This window comes from Gorilla gorilla, chromosome 6, assembly GCF_029281585.2.
Source record: "Gorilla gorilla gorilla isolate KB3781 chromosome 6, NHGRI_mGorGor1-v2.1_pri, whole genome shotgun sequence".
In the NCBI taxonomy this organism is placed as follows: Eukaryota; Metazoa; Chordata; class Mammalia; order Primates; family Hominidae; genus Gorilla; species Gorilla gorilla.
In genome coordinates this window covers 44,579,356-44,596,953 of record NC_073230.2, presented here as the reverse complement: position 1 = coordinate 44,596,953, position 17,598 = coordinate 44,579,356, and the positions used below count along the sequence as shown (strand labels likewise).

At 40.6% G+C, this 17,598-nt stretch overlaps 1 protein-coding gene across 18 annotated transcripts in view; it reads left to right on the top strand.

Moving 5' to 3' along the window:
• The window catches only part of ELMO1 (engulfment and cell motility 1), a 592,158-nt gene that overhangs the window by 309,081 nt on the left and 265,479 nt on the right, over nt 1–17,598 (top strand). For all 18 annotated transcript variants that reach the window (XM_019031281.4, XM_055347629.2, XM_055347626.2 and 15 more), the window contains one exon: nt 3,925–4,029. In XM_019031281.4, the coding sequence (XP_018886826.1) occupies nt 3,925–4,029 (105 nt within the window). The remainder of the gene's footprint in view (nt 1–3,924; nt 4,030–17,598) is intronic.

Sequence of the window (17,598 nt, the reverse complement as noted above, 5' to 3'; positions counted from 1 at the left end):
CTTTAAAGTTAGTTTTGTCTGATATAAGAATAGCTACTCCTGCTTGCTTTTGTTGTCCATTTGCATGGAATATATTTTAACCTTTACCCTTTACCTTAAATTTATGTGAGTCCTTATGTGTTGGGTGAGTCTCTTGAAGGCAGCAGAAACTTGGTTGGTGAATTCTTATCCTTTCTGCCGTTCTGTACCTTTTAAGTGAAGCGTTGAGGCCATTTGCATTCAATGCTAGTATTGAGATGTGAGGTACTGCTCTATTCATTGTGCTATTTGTTGCCTGAATACTTTGTGTTTTCTTCATTGTGTTATTGTTATATACACAACATGTATGTATTGTGAGATTTATGCTTTAAGGTCCTCTGAGATATATGCTTTAAGGAGGTTCTATTTTTTTCTTTTTTTTTTTTTTTGAGGATTTGTTTCAAGATTTAGAGCTCCTTTTAGCAGTTCTTGTAGTGCTGGTTTGGTAGTGGCGAATTCTCTCAGCATTTGTTTGTTTGGAAAAGACTGTATCTTTCCTTCACTTATGAAGCATAGTTTCACTGGATACAAGATTCTTGGCTGATAATTGTTTTGTTGAAGGAGGCTAAAAATAGGACCTCAGTCCCTTCTAGCTTGTAAGTTTTCTGCTGAGAAATCTGCTGTTAATTTGATAGGTTTTCCGTTATAGGTTACCTGATACTTTTGCCTCACTGCTCTTCAGATTTTCTTTTGTCTTAACTTTAGATTACCTGTTGACTATGTGCCTAGGTGATGATGTTTTTGTGATGAATTTACCAGGTGTTCTTTGAGCTTCTTGTATTTGGTTGTCTAGATTTCTAGCAAGGTAATTGAGGGAGTTTTCCTCAATTACTCCCACAAATATGTTTTCCAAACTTTTGGATTTCTCTTTTTCCTTAGGAACACCAATTATTCTTAGGTTTGGATGTTTAACATAGTCCCATACTTCTTGGAGGCTTTTTTCATTTTTTAAATTCTTTTTTCTTTGTCTTTGACGGATTGGGTTAATTCGAAAGCCTTGTCTTTGAGCTTTGAGGTTCTTTATTTTGCTTGCTAATTCTACTGCTGTTACTTTCCAGTGAATTTTGCATTTCTCTAAGTGTGTCCTTGGTTTCCAGAAGTTCTGATTGTTTTTATTTATGCTGTCTGTTTCACTGAAGAATTTTTCTTTCATATACTGTATCCTGTTTTTTATTTCTTTAAATTGGACCTTATCTTTCTCTGCTGCCTCCTTGAGTAACTTAATAATCTACTTTCAGAATTCTTACTCTGGCAATTCAGATATTTAATCTTGGTTTGGATCCATTGCTGGTTAGCTAGTATGATCTTTTGAGATATTAAAGAACCTTGTTTTGTCATATTACCAGAATTGTTTTTCTGGTTCCCTCTCATTTGGGTGGACTAAGTCAGAGGGAAGATCTGGGACTCAAGGACTACTGTTCAGATTCTTTTGTCTCACAGGGTGCTCCCTTGATGTGGTGTTCTCCCCCTTCTCCTAGGAATGTGGCTTCCTAAGAGCCAAGCTGTAGTGATTGTTTTTGCTCTTCTGGGTCTAGCCACCCAGCAGAGCTACCCAGCTCTGTGCTGGTACTGGCAAGTGTCTGCAGAGTCCTGTGATATGATCGGTCTTCAGGTCTTGCAGCCATTGATACCTGCACCTGCTTCAGTGGAGTTAGCAGGGGAGTGAAGTGGACTCTGTGCGGGTCCTTGGTTGTGTTTTTGTTTAGTGTGCTGGTTGCCTCCCAGGGAGCCTGTGGTGGTGATCCAGTTCCTTCAAAGGGTCTGTGAATTATCTCAGCTTTCCTGGTATGTTCCTGCGGTTGTTCTTGGAACAAAAGTTCATGATGTGAGTCTCCACATGCTACTCTATCCTTCCGAATGGAAGCTGCAACTAGTCCTGCCTCCTATCCACCATCTTGGAAAAACTGGCAGATCTGCATTTTCAGGATAGTTCCTGGTCATTGTTTTCCGTAATTAATGGTGAAGAGTAGATTGCTAATCTTAGTAAGAGTCTTGTGATGTTTTTGCTGGGTGATCTCAAGTAGATGGAGAGTTCAGATCAGCCAGGCCTTCTCCTCTTAGGCATATTTTTAACTATTTTTTATTTGGGTAAATTTATGGGGTACAAGTATAATTTTGTTACATGGATACACTGAATAGTGGTGAGGTCAGGGCTTTTAGTGTATCCATCACCTACATAGTGCATTGTACTCAGTAAGCAATTTCTCATCATCCCACCAATTCCCAGCCTTCTGAGTTTGCATTGTCTATCATTCCACACTCTATGCCCATGTGTGCAAATCATTTAGCTCCCACTTCTATGTGAGAATATGTGACATTTGACTTTCTGTTTCTGAGTTATTTCACTTAAAATAATGGCTTCCAGTTCCATCCATGTTGCTACAAAAGATATGATTTCATTCTTTTTTTATGACCAAATAGTATCCCATTATGTATATGTACTACATTTTCTTTATCCAGTCATCCATTGGTGGACACATAGGTGGATTCTATATCTTTGCTATTGTGAATAGTACTGCAATAAACATACGAGTGCAGATGACTTTTTGGTGTAATGATTTCTTCCTTTTTTTTTTTTTTTTGAGACGGAGTCTTGCCCTGTTGCCCAGGCTGGAGTGCAATGGCACGATCTCGACTCACTGCAACCTCCGCCTCCCAGGTTCAAGCTAATCTCCTGCCTCCACCTCTCAAGTAGCTGGGATTACAGGCGCGTGCCACCACACCCAGCTAATTTTTTGTATCTTTAGTAGAGACGGGGTTTTACCATGTTGGTCTCAAACTCCTGACCTCATAATCCACCTGCCTCAGCCTCCCAAAATGGACTACAGGCATGAGCCACCATGCCCAGCCAATTATTTCTTTTCCTTTGTGTAGATACCCAGTAATGGAATTGCTAGATTTAATGGTAGTTCTGTTTTTAGTTCTTGAGAAATCTCCATAGTGTTTTCCATAGAGGTTGTACTAATTTACATTCCCATCAACAGTATATAAGCATTTTCTTTTTTCCCTTTTCTTGCCATCTGTTATTCTTTGTCTTTGTACTAGTAACCATTCTGACTGGTGTGAGATGGTATCTCATTGTAGTTTTCATTTGCATTTCTCTGATGATTACTGATGTTGAGCATTCTTCCATATGCTTGTTGTCCATTTGTATGTCTTCTTTTGAAAAATGTCTATTCATGTCCTTTGCCCACTTTTAAATTGGATTGTTTTTTGTGTTGCTGAGGTGTTTGAGTTCTGCATATCTGTAGCTATTATTTCATCTTTGGGGTTCTGTGTGTTGTGTGTGGTGACCCTAAAGACCAGACAGGAAGGTTCTCAGACTTCCTGAGAGCAGGCAGATGTCAGGACCCTGTGGATATCTGAACTTTATCCAGTGTCTGTGCTCAGAGGCCTGTGGACTGTGTAGCCCTGGACAGTTCACAAAGCCCATCAATGTATGGGGCTGTATTTAACCTCCCACATAAGGATGCGGAGCCAAGGTGTGGGTAGGTCGTGGTTTCCTTGGAGTCAGCTTCCAAATTAAATACCAGAGGTGTGGCTTTACCCCAGTTTTTTTCTATCCAAATGCTGTTGGTTTCATTTTAGTGCAGCCACCAGAAATAATTTTTGCATCATTTTCTTTTTCTCACAATGTCACATGTCTAAGAATAATCCTATGTTTGAATGTTTAGCTTGGTTTCCTAATCCCAGGTACAAAATCTGGTTTTGCTGTCCTGAGGAGCAGTAGAAAGAAGTCCCTGCATCCACCTCAGTAGGTTTACATGGAGATAGAAAATGTCATCATGTTTGATTATTTGGACCTTACCTTGTAGCACTTCACTCTTGAGGAGAGAAATCGGATCTCTGGTGGTTGGTAAAATCTGCTGAAGAATTCACCTTATCATGATTTTGTTTTACTCACAGAATCATGTCAACCCTGCCATGGACTTCACGCAGACTCCACCTGGGATGTTGGCTCTGGACAACATGCTGTACTTTGCCAAGCACCACCAAGATGCCTACATCCGGGTAAGCAAGAAGCCCCTTTTCAGATATTGTGTGTTTCCTACTCAATGTTAATTTCAAACTCACAAATACGGAGGGATTACCTTTAGATGAGTGACCCCATATTTTCTGTCTTTCTTAGTAAACTAAAAAAAAAAAATCAGAATTAAGTGAGATCAATCAGGAGACTGAAGTGAGGATTTTAACTTTTAATTTTTTTTCTTTTGATGACATTAAAAAATACAGTAGATACTAGGAAAACATTTCATATAGTCCAATATTGAATTATGACAAAAACTCTTAAATAACAAGAAACAAAAATGAACTACCTACCAAAAACTTGCATGACTCCAAATTCAGAGGCTGTTGAGTCTGACACTGGAGGAACAATAAGATAAACAGAAACAAAGAGAAAAACGGGAAAGATGGGGAAGGCAGAGAAATGCCTTCTTACATTTCACGTCAGACTCGTCAAATTCTAGTCACAAAGGTAGATTAATTTGTGGGTGGAGCAGAAGGAAGTGGGGGACTCTATTTTCTCTGTGAAATGGAAGATGCCACCTGCTGAAGATGCCACCTGCTGACTGGGCATTGCTGGCATGGAGAATGAATGAATGGAAGCCGAAGGCGACAGTGGCGGAGAAGGCTCTCATCTATCAGGGCTGCTCGGTTGGAGCCCTGGATTTGTGCTGACACCTCTCCCCTGTCCTCAGGGTGAAGAACCCAGATTCAGTCAGGATGAGGTAGATCCAAGATTGAGATCAGGGAAGGATATGAATAAATGGGGCAGGGGAATTGGTGAGTGGTTAAAATGATGACTAGATGTAAGCTTAGAAAGTATTTGATGAACAAGTCGCCTAAATCAGGAAGAGTAAGGCTAAACTTAAAATATGGTAAGAGCATGTCCATTAATCTCATATTCTCTGTTGGATTCTCTGTAGCACTGGCTCCCTGGAGACCTGGGTTCGAGCCTGGCACTGTCATCATCTAGTGATGTCAGTGTGGGCATTTCCTTTGGTCTGGGCTCATGTTTCCTCTGTAAACCAGAGAGACTTGATGGTTCTTAGCTGGGACAGTATTTATTCCCCTAGAGAGCATTTGGCAATGTGTGGGCGTGTTTCTTCGGTTGTCACCATGCCTAGTGGTGTGCTACTGGCCAAATTCTGTAATCTATGGGACCGTCGGCACAGTGAAAAACTGTACCACCCAGCAGTGACCTCCTTGAATAAGGCCATGCCAGATCACTGAGTTCTCTTTAGGAAATATATTTTAAATCTGTGTGTTGTTCTATATATATGGAGTTTGGGAAGCTTTGACCTATTCTGAAATATTATTTGTAATCTGATTATATAGAGAATTTTATTGTCATTTCTCTGAAAGGTTTGGGATCAGGTGTTTGGTCAGAAATACAGTCCCACATAAGAAAATTGTTTTTCCATAAAACTTTGGTTTGACTTATATGCGAATATATTTTTTGCACAGATGGTTTCTAATAATGTAATCTGCTTTTGTAGTAAGTAAATTAATATTTTTGAGATACCATGTAGTATAGCCTTGGAGAGTTGAGTGTGAAAAGTAGAAGCTAAGTAGAAATTGAATTTACCACTAACTGATTAATGTTCATGGATGAGTGTTTCTAAAATTGGAGCTTATTGATGCTGAATGTATTGTTAATTGCATAAGAAGCATATGTCTCATGAAAAGTAATTTAATGTTTTAAGCCTGTTTTCCTCAATGTGTTCTTTAAACATTGTAAGTGAAATGAATACCATGGCAGCCTGACAAAACTTTATATTTGATCAGGACTTAAAAGAAAAAACCTATTTGTAAAGAGAAGTGTGGCTTTTGGTCCACATGCACTTGTCTTTATTGGTTAGACTTTCCTGTATCTCAGATGACTTTATTGATTTCTCAGAAGTGTCCTTTCCCTAATTTTTTCTGTGTCCCATTTGACTTTGGGGCATTTACTAGATAGAAAGCTAAGGCTATTTATGTGAATGCATAGGGTTAGTAGAGCATATATAAAGTCTGAAGATCTCTGCAAGGAAATTTTAGGGTGACTTTGAAAATAGATATCTCCATGATATGGCAGTAGTGCTGTAGGTAGTGAAAATAGTGATCTGGACAGCTAATTAAATTTTGATTCATGAGCTCAAAGGTCTTTTCTGAAACATAAAGATGGGCTCAATCTTTTCAGTTTACATTTTGATAAAAATCCGCTTTTTTGAGGATGTATATCTTCTCTATGAATGCAGTTTTTCATTTATTATTTATATCTTTCATTTGATAAATGCTTATTCTGTACCTGAATATAGCCTCACTATTCACTCTCTTTGCCAGTCAGATTTATAGTTGAGATTAAAAAAAATTGTAACACACACACACACACACACACACAAACACATGTATATATGCACAAATATTCCCTCGTTGCCCTTGTCACTCCCAGGTATCATGGTCCCTCACCCACTTTCTAGCCATGTGTTCCCAAGTTGTTTTTTGCCATGTGTTCAACTTGCCTGCCACTCACTTTTCAGCATCCTGCTCCAAGACTTCTCTCCATTGCTTTCTGGAAGCTGTATTGCCAAATGCAGAGCACTTTCCTCATCCTTTGTTTCGTTGGCCTTGCCCTTGACACCTGACACTCTATAGTGACCAGTCCTCTCTTGCCCAGCAGCCAGTGATCTGTCTTGGCTCTGTTGCTGACCGTTGCTCTTAGTCTCTCTGGCAGGTTTCTTCTCTGCCGGCCCATGAAATGCACAGGCCCCCAGGACTCTGTCTCTGGACCTTTGCTTGTCTCAGTCCTTCAGGCTGCACATTTCCTAAGTAACCATCAAATGCCCAGCCATGAGCCAAAGGATGGGGATTCCTCAAGAAAACAAGTTGCTCATGGGTCCTAACATTGAGGAGTTCACTGTCTAGAGATCAAAAGTAGAGGTGGTGGTGGTAGGGTGAGGGGTGAAGAGACAAATACCAGGCAGTTTCCAAGTCACTTGTCATGTGTCTTGATTGAGTATGCTGGGAACACAGAGGAAAGTCACCAACACAGATGTGGGGGTCAGGTCAGGAAAGCTTCCTGGAGGAAGTGGCATCTAGGCTCAGAACTGTTGAATAGTACTAGTTAACTAGGTGAAGGGAAGAGATGGAGAGTACTACCTCATGTGGATGGAACCATGAGAGCAAAGGTACAATGGTGCATGCTTTGTTCGGGGAGCCACACTAGTATAGGATGGCCAGGGCAGGGACTGGCAAACGGGGCATGGCTTGTGAGGCAAATGTGCTGCTTCAGTGGGGACGTCTTAAGCCATCTGAAGAGGTCTGTTGGACCTAAAGGCAGTGAAGAATTTCTGAAGTGTTTTAAATCAAGATGAGAATTAAGTTTAGACAAATCACTGTCCCACTAGAAAACCAATGTGAGAAATCAAGACCAGAGGCAAAAATAAAATGTGGGAAATTATAGAGAAATGGAGATAACTTGAACTAGGGGAGTGGGAGTGGCAATGAAATGGAGCAGTTTGAATGAGTTACTTTGGAACTAAAATCAACTTGACCTTCTCTGAGGAAGAGGGAGGTTTCTGCCTTGAGTGGGAGGTAGACAGTGGCACCATTAAGGAAACAGATAATGCAGGTCTGTGAAGGGGCAGGCATTTGGACCATCCAGACTCTTACATGCATGTGGGACATCTGTCTAGGAGGACATATGCCGTAGGCAGTGAGATCTGGGTGGCTGAGCTCAGACCCACGTAGACATCACAATCTATATTCTAACTCCTTAAGCATTCTTATTCCCTCCAATTCATTCTTCTGTATTGTTACAATATTATCTTAGTGGCCTCCTTGCTAATGTCTGGAACCTTCAAACCCATCTTCCATGCCAGTTGCTAGGATGATCTTCCTAAACAGAGTTCTGAGTGCTTCAAGGGACCATGCCTGGCCCACAGCCTATCTCTGTGGCTTTATCTCTTGCTACCAACTTCCCTTTCCGTCTTTCCATCCCCCCACCACCATAGTAGCCTTTGTCTATATAAATGATGGTAGGCCAAACTAGCCAGGCAAGTCTCTACCACTGTGTCTTTGCTCCCATTCTTGTTTCTGCTTGAGTGCCTGTCCCACATCATCTGCCTGTTGGACAGCCCTCATGGCAAAGGCCATGTTCTGTCTGAAGACTTCCTGACCCTCTACCCGGATGACTCCATCCACTCTCTTTGCACTGCGGACACACAATTTAAATCCTAGAACATTGTACAACCTTAAATGTATTTACTTTCTATTTCCCCTAATTGATTATAAATGTCTTGTGAGCGGGCACCAAGGTTCATTTATATTCTAGCCCCTGGCACAGAGCCTAGCACATAGTGGCTTTTAATCATTTCTTGTAATTCACATGAGTAAAGAGTTTTTTTTAGTTCTGGTTTAAATAGTCTCTTGACCATGATAAATGCTTTTTTTACCATTGGAGAATCATGGCTTTTGTTCCTCCTAACAGTTATAAAGGTATATTTTTGATATGTGAATTTTGTGATGGACAGCCTGGTTTCTCATGTTATATTTGAATAAAGTTTTGTAACTGTGTACTGATGAAAGCAGTGGGTGTAACTGAATTACCCCAAACTTGGACAGGCACAGAACATGAGGAGGAATTGCAAATCTGAGTATCCTAGTGTGCATGGAGTAAAATCTGGAGGCATAGCATGATTTCAGACTTCCGAGTCTTACTTACTCTGGGTATAATTGCTTTTACTTTTTCTAGAAATGTTTCACTCCCCAGCTTTCCAGACCAAAGGAATGGTACAAGGCTGTCTCAATAAGGAGACAAGTGGAGGGAGGATTCTTGGTTCATGCCCATGATCCTGCTGTCATTATTTTCAGAGACAAGATAATGGTACAGAGTTGAGCGTGTTGTAGATGTTTTGTTTTTCTTTTTTCTTACTCCCTGGAATGACAATTCTCAGTGTTTTGGAAGAAGGAAGCTTAGTGACTCCATTGGAAACAAAATCTTTAGACTTAGAGTTTATGTTTTTTGTTTGTTTGTTTGTTTAAGATACAGTCTCACTCTTTTGCCCAGGCTGCAGTGCAGTGGTGCATTTTCAGCTCACCACAGTCTCCGTGTCCTGGGTTCAAGTGATTCTCATGCTTCAGCCTCCCAAGTAGCTGGGGCTACAGGCACACACCACCATGCCCAGCTAATTTTTGTATTTTTAGTAGAGATGGGGTTTCGCCGTGTTGGCCAGGCTGGTCTTGAACTCCTGACCTCAGATGATCTGCCTGCCTTGGCCTCCCAAATTGCTGGGATTACAGGTGTGAGTCACCGAGCCCAGCCAAATTTATGTTCTTGATGTATTTAATTTTATTCACTGAGAACTACTGAAAAACCCAAATTACCTGGTTTTAGTTTGGCTGAAGACCTATGCTGGCCAATGTGGGAGCCAAGATTCAACCACAAAGCAGGAAGCAATGGCAAGGAAACCTAGGGCTCTCTCAAAGGTGGAACTGGAATAATAAGAAATACTTAAGAAAAAGGCTATGACTAGCAGATAGGGTGGTCTCAGGATAATGTAATTCTTCATGGTAATATTCACCTTCCCGTTTGGCCAGAGCAAATGAATACCTAGTGTGGGTTTGGTAACATGCAAGACAGGCTGCATAGTTGAGCTCAGTCTTCAAGTAATCCCTAGGAACAAGCATTGTTATCACCATTTTATAAATTCAGGAGCTGGGACTTAGAGAGGTACAGAGAGTTTGGTCTGTCAAACAGCCGGTAGACAAGCCTCCAAATCTCAGGCTTCTTCCAGTTCTGTAGCCTCTGTCTCTGGGCTTGAAGTATGATGAGGGCAACAGTGTTGTCATTCTTGGAATGGAGGGAAAGGGGACAGAGTCAAAGAGAGAATGATTAGAAAACATGGAAAGTCCACAGGACTATCAAACAAGTCGTCATATTCAGTTAAAGATCTTCTGAAATCTAGCATGGTCAGGAAGCCATTTCTAAAGATACTTGATTGACACCCAAAAGATGCTATTTTAAGGAATAAGTGAGCCCAGGGAAGGTATCATTGCAAAGCTTTTCATGTTTCAGAGATAGTATTTAGTTTCAGAGTAGTGATAGGAGAAGTAACATGCAGAAGTATTCAGATGTTCAGAACCTATTGTCAGTCATCTGACCCGTCTTGGCATTACAGTCAGACAGAAGCAAACTGTGCATTAATCCCAGGCTCTAAAAAAGTTAGATAAACACTTAACGCCCAACAATAAAATCCAAATGCATGCAAATGAGATGTTTCTATTATTGATTACATCTTTTTCAGAGGGAAAAAATACACATAGAAAACAGAAACAGTCCATCTTCTTAGGTGCTAAAAAGTATCCAACTAAAAGAAGAAAAATCCTTTTAACATTCATATTCATTCATTCATTCATTGACTTTTTCATGAAATATTATCAAACACCTACCATGTGCCTGCGTGGAGCCATGCGCAGTGGCTGTGGTGGTGAAGAAAGGCAGGATCTGATTCTGAAATACCTGAAATGGAAAAGCAATCAAGTGAAGGCAGTATTTGTTTATTTGTTTTTTACTTGAGAGATTCCTTGTTTCCTTTGGGATTTTTAGATGTGACTTATGCTGGGCACAACTATCAAGTTATAAGAACATTGCTTGGTACTTCTTTGCAGTTTTTCACAATATATTGAGCAGGTAAATATTTCATTATTTTGTAAGTTATTATACCGTTTATATCAGAATCACTTAGGCTTGCCTCCTTTCCGAGTGACCTAATTTTAAACAATGGCACTGCTTCTTAGAGAAGTATTCTGTTGGGCAGTCAGTATGGAATAGAACAAGCCTGATCCCTTTTCTCTGTTTGATTTGGCATGGTGCTATGTCATAAATAAAATATTTTCTTTTCTTTTATATATATATATATTTTAAATTATACTTTAAGTTCTAGGGTACATGTGCACAACGTGCAGGTTTGTTACATATGTATACATGTGCCATGTTGGTGTGCCGCACCCATTAACTACCCATTTACATTAGGTATATCTCCCAATGCTATCCCTCCCCCCTCCTTCCACCCCACATCAGGCCCCAGTGTGTGATGTCCCCCTTCCTGTGTCCAAGTGTTCTCATTGTTCAGTTCCCACCTATAAGTGAGAACATGCGATGTTTGGTTTTTTGTCGTTGCAGTAGTTTGCTGAGAATGATGGTTTCCAGCTTCATCCATGTCCCTACAAAGGACATGACCTCATCATTTTTTATGGCTGCATAGTATTCCATGGTGTATATGTGCCACATTTTCTTAATCCAATCTATCATTGTTGGACATTTGGCTTGGTTCCAAGTCTTTCCTATTGTGAATAGTGCCACAATAAACATACATGTGTGCATGGGTCTTTATAGCAGCATGATTTATAATCCTTTGGGTATATACCCAGTAATGGGATGGCTGGGTCAAATGGTATTTCTAGTTCTAGATTCTTGAGGAATCGCCACACTGTCTTCCACAATGGTTGAACCAGTTTACAGTCCCACCAACAGTGTAAAAGTGTTCCTATTTCTCCACACCCTCTCCAGCACCTGTTGTTTCCTGACTTTTTAATGATTACCATTCTAACTGGTGTGAGATGGTATCTCTTTGTATCTCTTTGTGCTTTTGCTTTGCATTTCTCTGATGGCCAGTGATGATGAGCATTTCTTCATGTGTCTGTTGGCTGCATAAATGTCTTCTTTTGAGAAGTGTCTGTTCATATCCTTAGCCCACTTGTTTATGGGGTTGTTTGATTTTTTCTTGTAAATTTGTTTGAGTTCTTTATAGATTCTGGATATTAGCCCTTTGTCAGATCAGTAGATTGCAAAAATTTTCTCCCATTCTGTAGGTTGCCTGTTCACTCTGATGGTAGTTTCTTTTGCTGTGCAGAAGCTCTTTAGTTTAATTAGATCCCATTTGTCAATTTTGGCTTTTGTTGCCATTGCTTTTGGTGTTTTAGACATGAAGTCCTGATTTCCATCTTCTAGGGGGAGGAGCCAAGATGGCCGAATAGGAACAGCTCCAGTCTAGACATGAAGTCCTTGCCCGTGCCTATGTCCTGAATGGTAATGCCTAGGTTTTCTTTTAGGGTTTTTATGGTTTTAGGTCTAACATTTAAGTCTTTAATCCATCTTGAATTACTTTTTGTATAAGGTGTAAGGAAGAGATCCAGTTTCAGCTTTCTACATATGGCTAGCCAGTTTTCCCAGCAACATTTGTTAAATAGGGAATCCTTTCCCCATTTCTTGTTTTTCTCAGGTTTGTCAAAGATCAGATAGTTGCAGAAGTGTGGTATTATTTCTGAGGGCTCTGTTCTTTTCCATTGGTCTATATCTCTGTTTTGGTACCAGTACCATGCTGTTTTGGTTACTGTAGCCTTATAGTATAGTTTGAAGTCAGGTAGTGTGATGCCTCCAGCTTTGTTCTTTTGGCTTAGGATTGACTTGGCAATGTGGGCTCTTTTTTGGTTCCGTATGAACTTTAAAGTAGTTTTTTCCAATTCTGGGAAGAAAGTCATTGGTAGCTTGATGGGGATGGCATTGAATCTATAAATTACCTTGGGCAGTATGGGCATTTTCACGATATTGATTCTTCCTACCCATGAGCATGGAATGTTCTTCCATTTGTTTGTATCCTCTTTTATTTTGTTGAGCAATGGTTTGTTGTTCTCCTTGAAGAGGTCCTTCACATCCCTTGTAAGTTGGATTCTTAGGTATTTTATTCTCTTTGAAGCAATTGTGAATGGGAGTTCATTCATGATTTAGCTCTCTGTTTGTCTGTTATTGGTATATAAGAGTGCTTGTGATTTTTGCACATTGATTTTGTATCCTGAGACTTTGCTGAAGTTGCCTATCAGCTTAAGGAGATTTTGGGCTGAGATGATGGGGTTTTCTAGATATAGAGTCATGTCATCTGCAAACAGGGACCATTTGACTTCCTCTTTTCCTAATTGAATACCCTTTATTTCTTTCTCCTGCCTGATTGCGCTAGGCAGAACTTCCAACACTATGTTGAATAGGAGTGGTGAGAGAGGGCATCCCTGTCTTGTGCCAGTTTACAAAGGGAATGCTTCCAGTTTTTGCCCATTCAGTATGATATTGGCTGTGGGTTTGTCATAGATAGTTCTTATTATTTTGAGATATGTCCCATCAATACATAATTTATTGAGAGTTTTTAGCATGAAGGGCTATTGAATTTTGTCAAACATTTCTGCATCTGTTGAGGTAATCATGTGGTTTTTGTCTTTGGTTCTGTTTATATGCTGGATTATGTTTATGGATTTGCATATGTTGAACCAGCCTTGCATCCCAGGGATGAAGCCCACTTGATCATGGTGGCTAAGTTTTTTGATGTGCTGCTGGATTCGGTTTGCCAGTATTTTATTGAGGATTTTTGCATCAATGTTCATCAAGGATATTGGTCTAAAATTCTCTTTTTTTTGTTGTGTCTCTGCCAGGCTTTGGTATCAGGATGATGCTGGCCTCATGAAATGAGATAGGGAGGATTCCTTCTTTTTCTATTGATAGGAATAGTTTCAGAAGGAATGGTACCAGCTCCTCTTTGTACCTCTGGTAGAATTCAGCTGTGAATCCATCTGGTCCTGGACTTTTTTTGGTTGGTAAGCTATTAATTGTTGCCTCAATTTCAGAGCCTGTTATTGGTCTATTCAGAGATTCAACTTCTTCCTGCTTTAGTCTTGGGAGAGTGTATGTGTCAAGGAATTTATCCATTTCTTCTAGATTTTCTAGTTTATTTGTGTAGAGGTGTTTATAGTATTCTCCAATGGTAGTTTGTATTTCTGTGGGATTGGTGGTGATACCCCCTTTATCATTTTTTATTGCATCTATTTGATTCTTCTCTCTTTTATTCTTTATTAGTCTTGCTAGTGGTGTATCAGTTTTGTTGATCTTTTCAAAAAACCAGCTCGTGGATTCATTGATTTTTTGAAGGGTTTTTTGTGTCTCTATCTCCTTCAGTTCTGCTGTGATCTTAGTTACTTCTTGCCTTCTGCTAGCTTTTGAATGTGTTTGCTCTTGCTTCTCTAGTTCTTTAAATTGTGAAGTTAGGGTGTCAATTTTGGATCTTTCCTGCTTTCTCTTGTGGGCATTTAGTGCTATAAATTTCCCTCTACACACTGCTTTAAATGTGTCCCAGAAATTCTGGTATGTTGTGTCTTTGTTCTCATTGGTTTCAAAGAACATCTTTATTTCTGCCTTCATTTCATTATGTACCCAGTAGTCATTCAGGAGCAGGTTGTTCAGTTTCCATGTAGTTGAGCAGTTTTGAGTGGGTTTCTTAATCCTGAGTTCCAGTTTGGTTGCACTGTGGTCTGAGAGACAGTTTGTTATAATTTATGTTCTTTTACATTTGCTGAGGAGTGCTTTACTTCCAACTATGTGGTCAATTTTGGAATAAGTATGGTGTGGTGCTGGAAAGAGTGTATATTCTGTTGATTTGGGGTGGAGAGTTCTGTAGATGTCTATTAGGTCCGCTTGGTGGAGAGCTGAGTTCAATTCCTGGATATCCTTGTTAACTTTCTGTCTCGTTGATCTGTCTAATGTTGACAGTGGGGTGTTAAAGTCTCCCATTATTATTTAGTGGGAGTCTAAGTCTCTTTGTAGTCTCTAAGGACTTGCTTTATGAATCTGGGTGCTCCTGTATTGGGTGCATATATATTCAGGATAGTTAGCTCTTCTTGTTGAATTGATCCCTTTACCATTGTGTAATGGCCTTCTTTGTCTCTTTTGATCTTTGTTGGTTTAAAGTCTGTTTTATCAGAGACTAGGATTGCAACCCCTGCCTTTTTTTGTTTTCCATTTGCTTGGTAGATCTTCCTCCATCCCTTTATTTTGAGTGTATGTGTGTCTCTGCACGTGAGATGGGTTTCCTGAATACAGCACACTGATGGGTCTTGACTCTTTATCCAGTTTGCCAGTCTGTGTCTTTTAATTCTTGTATTTAGCCCATTTACATTTAAGGTTAATATTGTTATGTTTGAATTTGATCCTGTCATTATGATGTTAGCTGGCTATTTTGCTCATTAGTTGATGCAGTTTCTTCCTGGCCTCAATGGTCTTTACAATTTGGCATGATTTTGCAAGTGACTGGTACCGGTTGTTCCTATCCATGTTTAGTGCTTCCTTCAGGAGCTCTTTTAGGGAAGGCCTGGTGGTGACAAAAATCTCTCAGCATTTGTTTGTCTGTAAAGGATTTTATTTCTTCTTCACTTATGAAGCTTAGTTTGTCTGGATATGAAATTCTGGGTTGAAAATTCTTTTCTTTAAAATGTTGAATATTGGCCCCCACTCTCTTCTGGCTTGTAGAGTTTCTGCTGAGAGATCAGCTGTTAGTCTGATGGGCTTCCCTTTGTGGGTAACCCGACCTTTCTCTCTGGCTGCCCTTTACATTTTTTTCTTCATTTCAACTTTGGTGAATCTGACAATTATGTGTATTATGTGTCTTGGAGTTGCTCTTCTCGAGGAGTATCTTTGTGGCGTTCTCTGTATTTCCTAAATTTGAATGTTGGCCTGCCTTGCTAGGTTGGGGAAATTCTCCTGGATAATATCCTGTAGAGTGTTTTCCAACTTGGTTCCATTCTCCCCGTCACTTTCAGGTACACCAATCAGACGTAGATTTGGTCTTTTCACATAGTCCCACATTTCTTGGAGGCTTTGTTCATTTCTTTTTATTCTTTTTTTCTCTAAACTTCTCTTCTCGTTTCATTTCATTCATTTCATCTTCCATCGCTGATACCCTTTCTTCCAGCTGATCGAATTGGCTACTGAAGCTTGTGCATTTATCATGTGGTTCTCGTGCCATGGTTTTCAGCTCCATCAGGTTCTTTAAGGACCTCTCTGCATTGGTTATTCTAGTTAGCCATTCGTCTAATCTTTTTTTGAGGTTTTTAACTTCTTTGCGATGGGTTCGAACTTCCTCCTTTAGCTCGGAGAAGTTTGATCGTCTGAAGCCTTCTTCTCTGAACTTGTCAAAGTCATTGTCCGTCCAGCTTTGTTCCGTTGCTGGTGAGGAGCTGCGTTCCTTTGGAGGAGGAGAGGCGCTCTGATTTTTAGAATTTTCAGTTTTTCTGCTCTGTTTTTTCCCCATGTTTGTGGTTTTATCTACCTTTGGTCTTTGATGATGGTGATGTACAGATGGGGTTTTGTTGTGGATGTCCTTTCTGTTTGTTAGTTTTCCTTCTGTCAGGACCTTCAGCTGCAGGTCTGTTGGAGTTTGCTGGAGGTCCACTCCAGACCCTGTTTGCCTGGGTATCAGCAGCGGAGGCTGCAGAACAGCGAATATTGGTGAACATCAGATGTTGCTGCCTGAATGTTCCTCTGGAAGTTTTGTCTCAGAGGGGTACCCAGCTGTGTGAGGTGTCAGTTTGCCCCTACTGGGGGGTGCCTCCCAGTTAGGCTACTTAGGGGTCAGGGACCCACTTGAGGAGGCAGTCTGTCCATTCTCAGACCTCAAGCTGCATGCTGGGAGAACCACTACTCTCTTCTAAGCTGTCAGACGGGACATTTAAGTCTGTGGAGATTTCTGCTGCCTTTTGTTCGGCTATGCCCTGCCTTCAGAGGTGGAGTCTACAGAGGCAGGCAGGCCTCCTTGATCTGAGGTGGGCTCCACCCAGTTTGAGGTTCCCGGCCACTTTGTTTACCTACTCAAGCCTCAGCAATGGCGGGTGCCCCTCCGCTAGCCTCGCTGCCTCGTTGAAGTTTGATCTCAGACTGCTGTGCTAGCAATGAGCCAGGCTCCGTGGGCGTGGGACCCTCTGAGCCAGATGTGGGATATGATTTCCTGGTGTGCCGTTTACTAAAACTGTCGGAAACGCGCAGTATTAGGGTGGGAGTGACCAAATTTCCCCGGTGCCGTTTGTTACCCCTTCCCTTGGCTAGGAAAGGGAATTCTCTGACCCCTTGCGCTTCCTGGGTGAGGCAACACCTCTCCCTGCTTCAGTTCACGCTTGGTGCACTGCACCCACTGTCCGACAATCCCCAGTGAGATGCCCGGTATCTCAGTTGGAAATGCAGAAATCACCCATTTTCTGAGTTGCTCACGCTGGGAGCTGTAGACTGGAGCTGTTCCTATTTGGCCATCTCGGAACCTGGACCCCAAATATTTTCTTAATTAAACTGCTACCCAACCAGTTGATAAAATCCTACCCAACAAAGCTGTTACCCAACGGAATTTGTATAATCTTGAGGTTTCCAGGAAAAAATTTAAAAACAAATCTTGGAAACTGTTTGTTCCTTACATATCTGGCAATTCTTTTTTGTTTTCTAGTTTTATCGAGATATAATTGCTTACCCAAAAAATCACATAATTAATGTATACAATCTGGAGACAGAACCTTGCTTCAGCGTCCCTCATAATTTATGATTAACATTTCATCTAGTTGGAAAATCTTTGCATACTGGCTGACTGTTATAGAAGATAATGAATTTCCTGAGGGGGGAAAATAGAAATGCCTTTAAAAATAAGATTAATCACAATGGTTTCTTGCAATTGTGAGACAGAGCGTATATATGTTTCTAATATTATGCCAAATCAGAAGACGAATATTTATAATATG